Source organism: Gymnodraco acuticeps, unplaced genomic scaffold (genome assembly GCF_902827175.1).
Source record: "Gymnodraco acuticeps unplaced genomic scaffold, fGymAcu1.1, whole genome shotgun sequence".
NCBI classification, from domain to species: domain Eukaryota; kingdom Metazoa; phylum Chordata; class Actinopteri; order Perciformes; family Bathydraconidae; genus Gymnodraco; species Gymnodraco acuticeps.
In genome coordinates, this window is record NW_022990513.1 from 1,860,784 (window position 1) to 1,876,755 (window position 15,972).

Sequence of the window (15,972 nt, forward strand, 5' to 3'; positions counted from 1 at the left end):
AAGGTAGAAAGTCATCCCCTTCAGCCATTGAGAAAGTCCACAGGTTGATGGTTCCTTCCATGTGCGAGCTATGCACCGTTTAGCCTCCAAAAAGCAAGCATTGAACAGAAATCTTACAGGAAGTTACAAAGTCATGAGGGTATATATTCAGGATACACAATTTAGGATCAAGAGGTACCTCTTTACCAATAACCACCCTGATCAGCTCTAACACCCTTTTCCAAAAGGAGATTATTTGTGGGCACTCCCACGTACAATGAAAGAGCGACCCATTCACGTTGTTACATTTAAAGCATGTATCAGGAATAATAGGATTAAAGCGGTGCAACCTAGCCGGAGTAATGTACTGTCTGGTTAGCCATTTATACTTTAGTAATTTGGAGTGTGTGTTCGTTGTTTGAGTTTGAACCAAGGAGCAAGCCTTTGACCATTCCTCCTGTGTTATAATTAGTTGTAAGTCCAATTTCCAGGCCTGCAAGATAGTAGCAGCGTCTCGCAGCGGAGAAACTGTGACGCGCTGGGACGACTGGGACTGTGAAGGCTGCTAGTGGAGCCTCGCAGCAACTCTGCTTTCTGCACCACAATTTGGTGCTGCTGAATTGGGACTACTAAATGAGTGAGACTCAAATATCAGAAGTCCAGAACAAGTTTTAGTAGTTTGTATTTTATTTTTACTTCATTTACTTTAATCAGGGTCCCAGAGAGGAAACCAGTTTTAAGATGTTGAAAAGTTGATTAAACATAAAAAGGCATTTCAAAGAAGTTGTGTTATTCTACATTTTGACACCAAGTTTTTCTGATTTTACTGTAAATGTATATCGGTTCCAAATATCGGTTATCGGTCTCCTTGATTACTAATAATCGGTATCGGCCTTGAAAAAGCCATATCGGACGATCCTCTGATCAGTATGACAGATGAACAGATCGCCACTGGGCTAACAACTAAAGACACAGCCACGCAAAAACTGCGGCATGTGTACGTCTCCTTATGGGTACTGCAATTTTTGGAAGTGCCGGAGCGACGTTCTGGTGCTCTCCGTCAGAACTGCACCCCTGTCAGACGAGACGTATACCATGTGATGGCACGTTAGGCTTGTGTTGTGTTCAAGGACCCTGACCTTGGCCAGGAAAAACAGACACTCGCTTGTTTAATTTTTTTGCGGTCTAGATTTCTTTAATTTTTTTCTTTTTTGCGTGTGTTTATAAATTACCTCGAGGGCCGGACCAAATGGTCTCGCGGGCCGTATACGGCCCGGGGCCGGAGGTTCCCCACCCCTGGAGTATGGGGACAGCAAGTGACAGTGATTCCATTGTGACCCATGCAGGAGGGTTGTCCTTCATAAAACAAAACAGTCCCGCCCTAATTTGAGCCGCCCAATAATACCAGGTGAGATTCGGTAATTGTAGTCCACCTCAATTAACTGGGATCATTTCGTTAATAATTGGGGTGATTTTGAAACCCAAATAGATAAATCCTGGTTTTGATACCACAAGTGGGGTAAAAACTGGAGGACTGAGCCTCTCGTTTTCTGACAAAAACATTATTATAGATTTGTTGTTGTTTATTTTGTAGCCTGAAAAGATGCCAAAAGTACTAATCAGATCAAGTAAAGCAGGCAGTGTTTGATTTAGACTGGAGCAGAACATCGGATCCAGGTGTTTTCCCTCCTTTTAAGCTGGCTATAGCTTCAGATAATTCTTCAACCCCAAGGTTAAGTTCCAACAAGCCCATGGATTCGCTATTTAGCGGCATAAAGTCTAGTGAATCAAGACATTTCCTTTGAGTATTTGGGGCTGAATCTGATCGTTCAGAACGATATAAGTCTTGGTAGAAGTCTTGAAAAGTATCATTGATTTATTTTGGGTCAGATGTAACTGCCCCTTTATTTGTCTCAATTGAGTTTATCGCTTTCTCTGATTGCAATTGTTTAATACGCCAGGCTAATAGTTTACCAGCCTTCTCACATTGTTCAAAGTAAGACTGCCTTAATTTCATCAAACTATAAGTTGCTTTGTTTGCAGACAAAACATTATATTTGGCTCTCATTTTGTGAAGCTCTGTATTAAGCTGATGGCAGGGATTTTGGAAAATATGAGTCTCAAGTTCTTTAATGGATTTTCCGAGTTATTCGATTTCCTGTCTGTGAGATGTATTTTTAAAACTAGAACTTAGAAATGCTTAGAAATGCTTTAAATGCTTCCCATCTCACACTTGCAGAAGTCTGATCAGTAGATTTGTGCTCCAATAAAACGTATACATTTGGGATCTCTAAGCCAAGTTGTTTGTAGACTCCACCTTGGAAAATGGAGTACAAGATTTGCGAATCTGAAGAAAATGTAATGGAAACATGGTCCGAGATTATTATGCTATCATACCAGCAACTTTCAATTTTGGAGATTAAATCAGATGACATTAAATAATAATCGATTCTAGAGAGAGTCTGATAGGTACTGGAACAGCAAGAAAATGTTAGATGATCAGGGTGTTTACTAAGAGATGCTGAAAACACCTGACCGGACCATCTCCTCTTTACCCTCACCACATCTACAGCAGTCAGATGCGTCTCCTGGAGAAAAACGATTTGGGCTTTTGATTGCCGTATCCTACTCATGATGACTTGCTTTAGTTTGACAAGTTTGTTAAGTCCCCTTACATTCCAGGAGAAAACTTGATTTCAGATAACATACAAATAGATCATGTCAGGCCGGACATATTTGGGTAGGCTGCTAAAAGAACACAACATAGCAAAAAGGAAACAAAATAAAGGGCAAAAACGTCCGTTAAGAACACATGGAAGACACATACTGAGTCTAATTCCCCAACTGAAATACACCCCCCCCACCCCACAGTACGCACATCCCAAGGAGCCCAAAAAAGAGCAAAACCATGGAGCTTTGCTGGTCCTCCCGCGCCATCGTCCTGGTGAGGAACAGCCTACATGACGACCAGAACAAAGCCCTCCCTCCTTAATCAGCATTATAAACTATCACAACCGAAACAACATGACCTGTTTCAAAACTAGTTTAACCAAGTGCCAACAGAAAAACATACCACAGTCCGAAGCAAGTTCAGTAATGTACACATTGTGTTGGTAAAGTACAGTTACCGTTAGTCCCCACTGCACGTTCATGTGCATTATACTGTGTATTCTGGAGCATACCTGCTGAGGCCAGTTGATATCCGAAAAAGTGGTTTTAGAACTGCAGACTTATTTGCTCCTAGTTTAAGATAAGATGGACTTTTATTAATCCCTCGTGGAGAAATTGTGTCTCTGCATTTGACCCATCCTAGTGTTAGGAGCAGTGTGCTGCCATTTGGAACGGCGCCCGGGGAGCAGTGTAGGGAACGGTGCCTTGCTCAGGGACACCTCGGTAGCACTTGGTCTTGTCGGGACTTGAACTGGTGACCTTCCAGTTACCAAGCCAAGTCCCTATCGACTTCGCCACCACCGCCCGGAGTGTTACTGCGTAGTTCTTACACAAACTTCTCCTCCGCCGCTGCTGTGTCGAAAATGTGGCGTTTTCTATTGTGTGTTATTAGGAGTTGAGCCGGGTGAACAATCCCGTAACTCAGGTCGGAGATGGAGAGGGATGCCAGCTCTCTCTTTACTCCGTCGAACACCTTTCTTCGCTTGAGGAGCTCAGCAGAGATGTCAGGAAAAAACCTCACTCTTTGGTTATCCAGGAGTATTGGTCCCTTCATTCTGGCAGCCTGCATGACTCGAGATTTGTCCGTGTAATTCAGGAACTTCATTATCACAACCCTGGGTCGCGCCGGTGGCTGCGCTTCAACTTCGGTGGCTGCGCTTCAGCTTCGGTGACTTTACCAATCCTGTGCGCTCTCTCGATCAGTAGTGGTCCTGGAAAGTTTGATGCACCAAGGTCAGGTATCCAATTCTCCAAGAATGCGCACATATCAATCCCTTCCTTTCTCTCCGGCATACCCACCAGACGAAGGTTGGAGCCGCGGCTGCGATTTTCCAGATCATCCACCTCGAGCACCAACTACAGTAGTTTTCATGGCTGTGTTTTGAGCTAGTTGGTGGAAATGTTGTCCTCAGCTTCAGTAACGCGCACCGTGACTGCTTTCAGGTCAACTTGCACTCCTTGTATTAGCTTGCTGCTTCGAGGCATTTGAAAAGTTTAATTTGCCGTTGTTTTGCCCCTGTTTACCTGGTTTCGGCGCCATCTGAATTTACAAATTACTATGGGAATAAATTAAAGCTGTGAGGCAGTCAAATGTACAGAATTTTAAGGAGGGGCTCCGGCATTCTGTCCGGAAGTCGCAACAACACTCTTTCTTTGAGAAAGTTGGTGACTCAGGCCCACACCTCATCCCCCTCTCGGCAATGTTCAGATATGCAATGTTGGCATTTTCCTTGCGTGTCTCCAGGTCTGTTCTGACTTGAATTTGAGCACGTAAGGGGAGTCATCATCTGAGCTCTCCGTCACCCGGGAGAGATGGCAAAAAGTAGGCAGAACCACAGAGCATGAAACATACTTTTCTCCTACCAGAAGTAGGACATACCTGCAATAGATTTTTTTTTAACCCATTTATACCATTTCAGCTGTAGTTGTGTGTGGTGAGGACGCCCTTCAGTGGGTTTCTACGGACGCTTTTTATCATGTCGGAAGGCGAATTCCATCTGGTTGGAATGTCTTGTTCAAGCGACAACTTCTTTTGTCCATGTTATTTAATTAATGTGATAATATTGCCAAACCCGAGATGGTTTAATGTACCCCCTGACTCGGATCAACCTACCCCTTAAATGGGGCAAGCCTGTATCTCCAATTCAATAGCAACAATTCATATGTACTGTTTAACCAACCCGGTCTCACAGTCTGCGTACAAATGACACGACTTTGCAAAGGTGTGCAATAGATACGCAGAAGTCCGATTTTGCGTGCATATGATACGCTGATATTGCACCTCAAACATTAAAACAAAGAGCTCTGTGGCTTCAGGCTTGATCGCCGTTCCAATGACAGTTGTAATGTTTGCGGTGCAATAAACGACACAGCAGCTTATTGGGTTATGGTTAGGGTTAAATAAATGGCAAAGATATGTAGAAAATAAACGCATTTAAGATACGTTCATAACAAACGTAACGTGGGAGTATCATATGCACGCAAAATCAGACTTCTGCGTATCTATTGCACGCCTTTGGAAAGTCGTGTCATTTGTACGCAGACTGAAGAGAGTGGGCTGGTTTAAGACGTGTTTAGGGTCAGAGTAGTCACTGTTAATATATTTGGATGGGAGGCTGATTCATAGTTTTTGACCTACACTCTGAGCAGATTAACATTTGGTGCAGCAGTTTTTTGATTGTATACACAATAAAAACAGTGAAAGCAGCAAGTTAATTTATGAATGATTATAAATGACTGAGTGTGTCCTGAAACAATGAGTTGGATTACCATCCGGTCACCATGTCCCACAGACGATGAGCATGGTGTCGGCATTCAGCCCTCTCATCACTGCGGGGATATTTGGAGCGACTCTGTCCTCTGCTCTGGCCTGCCTGGTGTCTGCTCCCAAAGTCTTTCAGGTACACATATTTCCTACTCACTGTCTGTGTTTAACAACAAGCTTTTCTTTCTGATGTGACCAACATTTATTTTTCTGGCAGTGTCTGTGTAAGGACAAGCTGTACCCTCTTATCGGGGTCTTTGGCAAAGGGTATGGCAGGAATGATGAACCGCTCCGGGGCTACTTTCTAACGTACATCATCGCTGCCTGCTTCATTCTTATTGGTAAGGCTTTGAAGAACCCTCCGACCCCTATAGATGAGCAGAGGAATTACAACAAATAACGTCTGAATTGAAATTGTTATGTCCTGAAACTTCATAAAGAGAAGAATACATTTCTGTCATTTAAAATGGGGAAAGTGGTTACAAGACAGCTACACATCTGAGAACACTGTTGAGATGGGGGCAGTAACCTCGGTGACAAAGACATCAGATTTTCAAGCCACCTTATGTTTCATTAGGAAACTTGATATAGCAGTGGCAGTATAGGAAATGTTTGGTTTGCATTAAAAGGATCGTAATACAGCTCATACATATTTTTCTTAAACTCCCTTCTGTCGTCTCTCTCCATCAGCTGAGTTGAACACCATTGCTCCCATCATCTCCAACTTCTACCTCTGCTCCTACTGTCTGATCAACTTCAGTTGCTTCCACTCCTCCATCACCAACTCACCAGGTACAACTCATTGGCTTTGATAAATGCATGAATGAAGGTGTGAATGAATTAACATTAAGATAGAAAGCTACATGTAGCGTGCACAGAATGATAGTCACACAGGCTCACTCCCGTGACATTTTAAAGGTTTTCTGAACAATGCAGAAAGCCACATTCATGTCCACATGGCGCTAACTACTACAATTTCCATCCAAAGACTCTCATTTTCTTACCTGCTCTCGCCAGACTTCATATCACGTTCTCATTGCAAACACACTGTAGCAATACTGACACCTATTGGCAATCATTTGAAATGTATAAACAACAACGCTGGCAATAAACAATATTACTTGCTAAACTCTTAGCTAAAATGTAAAATGTCTTCCCCTGGACACAAAGAAAATGCAACAATAGCCTATTATTTTACACTATTCAATTATCACCACTAACATATCCTGCATAACATGACTGTTTATGCCACATACACATATGAATGATTTTATTTATTAAATACAACTATAACAAATAAATAAAGAGGAATTGCAGCTGAAATGTAGGGGCAAAAGTAACACTGTGTAACAAAATGTGTGTGTGTACAGGTTGGCGTCCATCCTTCAGGTTCTACAGTAAGTGGCTGTCTCTGCTGGTCTCTGTGTGTTGTCTGGTCATCATGTTCCTGCTCAGCTGGTGGGCGGCCCTCATTGCCTTCGGCATCGTCATTGTCCTTTTGGGATACACACTCTACAAGAAGCCTGGTAAGTTCACTCATATAAAGTGGGATAAACCATGAACAGTCAGATGTCATTAGCCTGCCTCTTCTCCTCCACCCTCACTCTGCTGCCCCCCTCTGTGCAGCCGTAAACTGGGGCTCCTCGGTGCAGGCCGGCTCCTACAACATGGCTCTCACCCAGTGTGTGGCCCTCAACCAGGTGGGGGACCATGTCAAGAACTACAGGTCGGTGACAGGATCCTATAGTTCCTTTCTCTACATTTGGAAGAGGAATGTTTATTTTGTTGCTTTTTGGAATTTGTGTAGGGATTAAATATCAACTAAGTAACTTGTTAATGTTCCACTATCTGGTGTTCATCGACGAAATATTGCTTGGTCAAGGATGTCGCTTACCGTAGTTCCGGCATAGTGTGAGGAATAGCTGGCTGTTCAATACAAACATCCATTTAACTGGCTAAGAAGATCAACACTAGCATTTTTTTGTTTACCCATACCTGTTTAATATGAGGCTAGGTGGTCTAGAGATACCATATTTTCAATGTCTGTTATCCTCGGCCTTTGCATGGTTAGACTGACCTTTGCAGCTAGACTAATCCTCGTTATGTGTCCTTCCTAAATGTTATCAATTCAATTCTACAGGAGTTTGAAAGCAGAGGACAGAGAGTGATTATGTGGAACCACTGTACTAATGGCGCTTTTCCACCGCAGGGCCTCGCTCGGCTTAGTACGGTTTGGCTAGGCCTCGTAAGGCCTTGTTAAGCCAGGCTCACTTTATGCTGCGTTTCCATTACAGTTTAGGAACTGGGGCAGTAACTATAGTAACGCAGTGTAGGTGGAGCCGTGACGTTATCTTCAATGAGAACCACAGAAAACCAACATCAGCCGTTAGCTGTTAGCACTCAGAGCTCACAGCTCCTCATATCTGTTCAGAAACTAGACAAAAGTTAAACAAGTACAAACCACAGACTGTCTGTGTCATGGTGAATACAGTCGCTGGTTTATTTATGTCTCTATAGGCCGTTGTTGTGAGTGTGGACAGTCGAAGCATATCAGGGTTGCCAACTTTGGGTACCTGGCTGGAGTGAGATTTTGATATCACATATGCGCACTAAATGACTGCTATCGTGTCAGTAGCGGGACCTTAGCATGTATATATATAGGATATATATACAATATATACAAATACACAATATTGGACACAGACTATAAAGGGCACAAAGTTTCATTCACTAATGTAAGTCAAACACATGTTTGATTCCACTGTTTTATTGTGTGCATAGGCCTGTCGCGATAAGCAATTCATTGACTTATCGTACGATAAATAAAAATGAACTCCATAACTTTTCTGACCTCGATACATTTACATGAGGATGTGACTAGCAGTTTGAAAGGATGTACTTGAATTATTATTATATATTATCATTATGTCAGTGGTCTAAAATGGTCATACAACGGTGCCGACAATATTATCGTTTATCGCAATAATTTCCGGGAAAATGTATCCAACAAAATTAATTATCGTGAGAGGCCTATACATGAAACACACACACACAAACAAATCTACAGACTTACTCCAAACTGCCAAATATATTAATTAACACACTCTCACTCTCATATACTCTTTGACTCTATTTTGGCCTAGTAGAACAATAAGCAGCAGACTTTTACTTTGTTATCATTTCTACTGGATCTTAGATCTGCGCATGCGCAATACGGGTCGGGGATTGACCAACCGGCTCCCACTGCTCTGCTGTCTGTTAACGTTGTTAAGAGTGGTGGGGGCGGATCGACAGCTTGAACAGCGGTCAACTCAACATTGTAAATAACCAACCAAAAACGATCGCCGGTTCATCTTGTTTTTGGCGTGAGAATAGTTTGGGCAGCGTGAGAGCGTGAGATTGAGAGTGACAGCGTGTGTCACACGCCAGATGCGTGAGAGTTGGCAACCCTGGCATATACTGCGTTAGCTTAGTTAAAACACGCATTTTAAAAGGTTTTTCGCCTGCCGTCTGTCTGCAGACTTGTCAAAGCATTAATTCATGGTTTTTACTAACCGGTATCAGTATGTTGTTACTTCGGCATCATTTAGAAACGTGTATTACAATTAAATCACGGTCAAATATGTTCATTTTGTTGGAGTTGCCAGCGATTCTCTCTCTAGTTTAGCATACCAACGGTCGTTGGCCCGGAAAGAACCTCCATTTTGGAGAGCCAGAAAACTGTGAAAAAGTACCCGCTAGCCGGAACTACGCCTAGTGGAAACGCAACCAAAAATGGGCCGGGCACGGCACACTTAAAGCGAGCTCCGCGCTGTAGTGGAAATGCGTCATAAGTGTGGTTAGTGAGCTTAAAAGGTGCTTGCAGGTGTATTTTGTAACTGCCTGCTAGCAATAACTACATATTAACCCGTACATACATAGGTGGTATCAATCTTCACATATTACTCTTTGACTGCAAAATCAAGTTTACTGCTAAGCTGCTAAAAAGTAAAAAACCTCTCTTTATCAGTCAAGTGAAAGGCAAAAATGATAAATGATAGAATTAATGCAATTCCTAAGAGATGAATGAAAGTGTACATGTGACTGTGATTCTTGGCTGTAGGCCGCAGTGTCTGGTGCTGACCGGTCCTCCCAGCAGGAGACCAGCTCTGGTGGACCTGGTCTCCTGTCTCACAAAGAGCCTCAGTCTCATGATGTGTGGCAGTGTGGAGACTGTGAGTCCACCCCATCATGCACACACACACACACACACACACACACACACACACACACACACACCACACACCACCACACACACACACACACACACACACACACACACACACACACACACACACACCACACACACACACACACACACACACACACACACCACACACACACACACACACACACACACACACACACACACACCACACACACCACACACACACACACACACACACACACACACACACACACACACACACCTCAGTGAACATTACATATTGATGATGTAAAAACACAAGAACAATATGTTTTTAAATACATGATTATGAAAATATACTTAAGTAAAAGTACTCATTGCAGAACAAAAATCACATTTGAGAAGCTGGAACTGTTAAATGTTTTTTACGCAGAACAATACTTAAACAATTAGTAAGATTACTGCCAATTTTCTGTCAACCAAGTCACTTTTTTAGGTGTACTTAAATATAATGTTGGAATGTTAACGCTAAATAAAAACATCATATTTGTATAATTCGCTTGTGTGTTAAAATCTGAATCTGTAAAGTAACTAGTAACTTGAGTGCATGTACGTAGTTACCTCCCACCACTGTCATACAGTCGATCCAATCATTTTCCATGTGACCCTGTCCCTCAGGCTGGTCCCTCCCCATCAGTACTGCAAGATGCGAGCTGTGAAGGTCATGTGGCCTGGTTGAACCAACGGAAGGTCAAGTCATTCTACAGAGGTGTGGCGGCTGCAGATCTACGGTCAGGAGTTAACATTCTGCTGCAGGTGGGATTTCACCTCATCTGTTATATTCTAAAGAACTGTCTCCATCTACTGAACTGTGTCGGCCCACTCATGGTGGCGTGGTAACTATAGGTCAAACAATTCTTTTCAGAAAAAAACACAGTAGACAACCAGCTCCGGACCAATCGACAAGGATCTTAGAGTTGACAAAATGCGGCGGATGCGGTGCTGTGAAAGTCTACGGCATTACATTACATGACATGTCATTTGTTATACGCTTTTATCCAAAGCGACTTACATACATTCAGTACTGTGGACAATCCCCACAGGAAACATTTTAGGTGAAGTGTCTCAGGGACACAACGACATGCTGACTGCAGTGGGACTTGAACTTGCTATCCCCTGATTCCACAGCCTCCCCACCTATGCCAGAGCCAGCGGCCCACCAAAGGCAGCAGCCCACCAACAGCAGCGGCCCACCGGGAAAGTCCGAATCTCCCGATGGCCAATCCGAGCCTGCTCACACACACAACTGAAACCAAATTCATTTACAGACATATGTAAACATCTCTCACACACACATGTGAATGCTCTCTCACACACACACACACACACACACACACACACACACACACACACACACACACACCACACACCAACACACACACACACACACACACCACACACACACACACACACACACACACACACACACAACAGCATTGCAGTCGGGAAGAAAAGCAATGTGGAGCGGAGCTCACCACTTCATTAATAGTTTAACCGTGACACTTTTCGAAATCCCGTTTGTGTCCCCCCACTTTACAAATAGGCCTATGTTTTAGGAGCACACAGCCTCTGTGGAGAGAGCGAGAGAAGAGAGAGAGAGAGAGAAGAGAGAGAGAGAGAGAAGAGAGAGAGAGAGAGGCTATAGATAAGATAGCCCGTCTAGATAGATAAGATCTCTCTTCTCTCTCTCTCTCTCGCTCTCTCTCTTCTCTCATCTCTCTCTCTCTCTCTCTCTCTCTCTCTCTCTCTCTCGCTCTCTCTTTCTCTCTTCTCTCCGCTCTCACACCCTTTCATCTTTATCAGGAATGGAAGCTAAGCAGTTTGATTCCATTTCATGTTTTTAAAGCTAGGATAGACGCTATACAATCAGAACATATTGGTGTCTGTAAATGCTACTAGTATACAAACTGTAGTATCATATAATGTCCTTTGTTTTCTGTCATGTTTGTATTAATGTTTGGAACTAATTGAAGCAGGTCACCATTGTAAAAGAGGTCTATGATCTCAATGGGTTTTATCTGTATAAATAAAGGTTTTGAATTGAATTGAATTGAATCTATTTAATATAGCCTAGTTGTAAGGAATGTAGTAAGAAATCATTCCAATGTGATTAGTAGAATATGCATAAATAAAAAGAAAGAATGCTAACTAGGTAACATAAGATAAGAATAAACCAGTTGAAATGCGTTGTTATTGGTTGTGATCATATTCTAAAGATGTTTGGATTATTGAAAAGTATACAGCTCCCTTTCATCTGAGTGTTGAGAGCTGTATCCATTAATTCATGTTGTGCTCAAAGTGCACCAGATTGATGCATTTCACTTCAACTTTTAAAAAAGGTCCACCCCCAAAAAAAGCAGGTTAAAATAATTAAATTGCAAACATGTTCTTTTAGTAAACACTGCAAACGGGTCCCACAGACCCAAACAGCACACAAAGGTTAAAGGTCAGCATATAAATAATGTTAAAATGTGCTAAATATATACACTGCACAAAACAACAAAAAGCAGAGTAAAAGTAGCTCACGACTTGTTTTATTTTTTGAAAGTAGCGCTGATCCTAAAAAAGGTTGGTGACTCCTGCCCTAGATTATGTTCATCCATCTATAGTACACACCCACTATTCAACAAAATGTTAATGTTGGAACACATTTTCAGTGTCTATTCTTTGTATATTCACTGCAGTTATTCTTGAAAACCAGTAGTCCGAGACAGTGTTTACAGCTTAAAACGGTGTTTAATAAAAATGTGGTGATGATTAATGGGTTTTGTGTTCATTTAAGAGCAGTTAAAACAGACCGGTCCAATTTGAGCGGGAACACCAAAGTAAGGGGGGAGAAATGAACACGACAGCAGGGTTAACAATTAAAAACAAACACAATCCAAAGTCTGAACATGTAGCATTGTCTTCTTTTCATTTGTTGCTGACGTGAGTTAAACAGAACTGGTGAATCTCTCAGAGGGCCTGAGAGGTTGAACATGCTTTGTGACACAGACCTTGTTTTATCTCTTCTTCTCTTGTTGCTGTCTGTCCACCAGGGGGCAGGTCTGGGTCGTATCAAGCCCAATGTTCTGCTGATGGGCTTCAAGAAAGATTGGCAGAGTGACACACCTCAGGCTGCAGACAACTACATAGGAATACTGCAGTGAGTCCAGCGAGGATCCATTCACCTTGTTCTGTGTGCTAGTATGGCCGTAAGGGTATTTAATCCACGGCAAGTTCCAACACTAGTTGTACTAGTGTAAGCCAGTAGCGTGGCGTGGGGAGAAAATGAGGGGAAGCCAATAATACGTCCTTTCTTTTGGGTCGGGGGTGTGGTGGTCAATGTGATAACGTAACCAGATGAGTGATTACAGCACTCGGTATCATTTTACACACATTTGTATCAGATGCAGGACTTACACACGCCTGTTATCTAACCGACAGGTCCGCACGCACTCTCCAGCCCAAACTCTAATAAGCATTCATTCACAAACTAAATCAGGAGACCTTTAACGTTTTACGTCCGATTCGCTCCTCTTTCACCTCGCTGTACACAGCTCTAGTTTGGGCATTGGCCTGTATTCAGATTGTATTTTAGATGCTGCTGTAGCAGGAAGTTTAGTACAATTATTTTTGATGAAATACTCCAAATCTCCACCCTCCATAATTGCACTTGCTTCAGTTGCTTGCTACTTTCTAACGGCGGTGAGAGTGATGCAGTGACGCTATCTATCTTCTATCGATTAGATTTATGATTCGAAAATTATAAAAGTAGGGTCGACATGTGGATATTATCCGACTGAACAAAACGTGCATTTAACTAACAGGTTCGTTTTCCACTGACCTTATTTCGAGCTATTTTCCTAAATCCTATGGAGAAATCCCATTGCTTTTTTGTCGAGGGAAACCGAGCGCAGCTTACTTCCGGGTTTTAGGATGCGTCACTGCAACACTAAGTTGATGCGATTTGATTGGATTGTGAGGCAAGGGAAGCCAGTCGCCTCTGGCTTCCCTTGGCATGGCCCTGACTAATCACAGGTTGGCAGGGGCATGACGTGAGCCTCATCTGATTGGTCAATCCCTCCATTTTTTTTTCACCAAGGGAAGCCAATTTCGGCTAGCCTCCTCTCGCAACAGAGAGTGCAATCTACTGTTTCACCATAACATCTAGAGGGGCGCTGTTTCACTCTTTGTAAAATACTCAATGAGAATGGGGGAGAGACGGGCCGGCAGCAACACACAGCAACGAATTTCTGAAACTAAACGTTGTGTTTTTATTTATTTATTTAAATTATAACTACACTCCGAAAAAACAGGGGAAGCCTGGCTTCCCTTGGCCTCCAGGAGAAAACGCCACTGGTGTAAGACAAAATGCTCATTAGTTAACTAGTAGGAGTGGCCTTTTGACTTTACTTGTTGACAAGTTGTTGAACTAGTTAGCTAGCTTAGGCCAAAATGTTAACAAGCATAATCCAATGATTCATCAGTGATTTTGGATCTATCTAGTTAACTAGTGCAAATAATGTATGCCAATAGTTAACGTGTCTGCTTATTTTCTGCTTCATTTTTTACTAGTTGACATGTCGAGCTTTACAGCTCGCTAGTTAACTTGACTGTTAGTGTCACTCACTCCAGAGGTCCAGAGGGCCACTAGTTCATCAAAAAGCTGACTAGTGGGACTTTGGTGCTATAGTGCAGCTCCTGGCGGCTTATGTAGGAACTAGTCAGACAAAAGTGCCACTTGTTGCTGTAAAAGAGTGACTTGTAGAATTATTTGTTCAACTAGTAAAACAGAGTGCTAATCTAATGTGACCAAATGTCTAATAAGTTGTCAACAAATAGCTAACTTGTGTACGCTGCCATCTGATATCAAGAATATGGAATAAATACTCAAACGGCTTGCCATATACTTGTGTGTGTGTGTGGTGTACTTCTGAACGATGAATCATATTTTTTATAATAAAGCTTTTCTGTGTGTTTCAGTGATGCCTTCGACCTGCAGTACGGAGTGTGTATCCTGAGACTGAGGGAGGGGCTGGATGTCTCTCACACAGCTCAGTCACATAGTGAGAGCCTGGTTTCTCACTCAGGGGGGGAGCACAATGACAGTAAACTCATGAATGACCTGCTGCTGCTGCTACACTCGTGTTAACTAATGTCCACATCCATCTATTATCATTATCATTTACAAACTTTATATTAATCAATATGTAACAAGTGACACTGTTTTTATTTCAGTTAATCCAGGCTTTGATGAAGGACACAAGAGTACACCTGTCCCTTCCCGGATTCAGACAAGAACTTCATGTTTGTATATCCATTATCATATCTTCTGGAGGTATATAGGATTGTGGGGAAAGAATGGAATGGGTAAAGGCGGGAAAAGGATGCATTCTAAAGTCAGGGGGGGTTCCGTCCAGATGTGATTACAGGCCCCAGCAACAAGAATCAGCCATAGGAGAGTTTTGCATACGATTTAACAGAAAGGCTTGAAGTGTGAAGGAAGGGAAGGATAAAGGGATGGGGAAAGGATGAGGTAGGAGAGAGAGTGGATGAATGGAAAGGAAACAGAGGGTGTGTCTAGACTTTAGAGAAGTTTAAAGGATGATGAGAGAAGTGTTTAAGGCCTGAAGTTAACTAATACATTTATTTTAGTAGTAAGATCAACTCTAAAAACATGTTGTTTGATTGAAGTTCTGGATGTTTAAGATAAGATAAGAAGATAATAATTACTTTATTGATCCCAATTTGGGAAATGTTTGTGTTGCAGCAGCATAAAAAGACAAGGCATTGTACATTAGAGACATTAAAAGACTAAATAAACAATCCAAAATGTAACATCTCAAATAGAAATAAAATAGCATTAAAAAAGTAGAAAATATACAGGTTGAAATACAAATTGACATTAGAAAATATAAAGCAGGACGTTATATATACATTAAGTGTGTAAGGAATGGAATATAACTAGAAAATGCATTTCCTGCTGAAAATGCGTGTGAATGCCTGTAAGCCGAGAACATTTGTTGCTGAATTTGGCTGAAAAGGCAGAAAAAGCTGAATATTTTAATAGCTGAATGCTGTGTGTAGCTGTATTTAGCTACATGCACCAAGTAGGCCTAAGTGTGTTGATGAACTTAGAGGAAAAATGCAGAAAGAGTGGCAATTATTTGGATTAAAATTGTTAAAGCTCAAATACATTGCACTGACTGTTGAAAACTTGCTGTGTCCGATTGGTGTCCGATTTAGTTAAGCGCAGTGTCAGAGGTGGGAGGAGTACTCAGATCTTGTACTTGAGTAAAAGTAGAAGTACTCAGATCTTGTACTTGAGTAA

At 42.1% G+C, this 15,972-nt stretch overlaps 1 protein-coding gene across 1 annotated transcript in view; it reads left to right on the forward strand.

Annotated features, from left to right (window-relative positions):
- The window catches only part of slc12a3 (solute carrier family 12 member 3), a 58,846-nt gene that overhangs the window by 31,303 nt on the left and 11,571 nt on the right, over window positions 1–15,972 (forward strand). Inside the window, 10 exon segments of the mRNA XM_034227076.1 lie at window positions 5,442–5,549; window positions 5,631–5,754; window positions 6,104–6,205; window positions 6,784–6,939; window positions 7,040–7,139; window positions 9,516–9,627; window positions 10,278–10,415; window positions 12,698–12,804; window positions 14,625–14,707; window positions 14,880–14,948. Coding sequence (XP_034082967.1) covers window positions 5,442–5,549; window positions 5,631–5,754; window positions 6,104–6,205; window positions 6,784–6,939; window positions 7,040–7,139; window positions 9,516–9,627; window positions 10,278–10,415; window positions 12,698–12,804; window positions 14,625–14,707; window positions 14,880–14,948 — 1,099 coding nt within the window.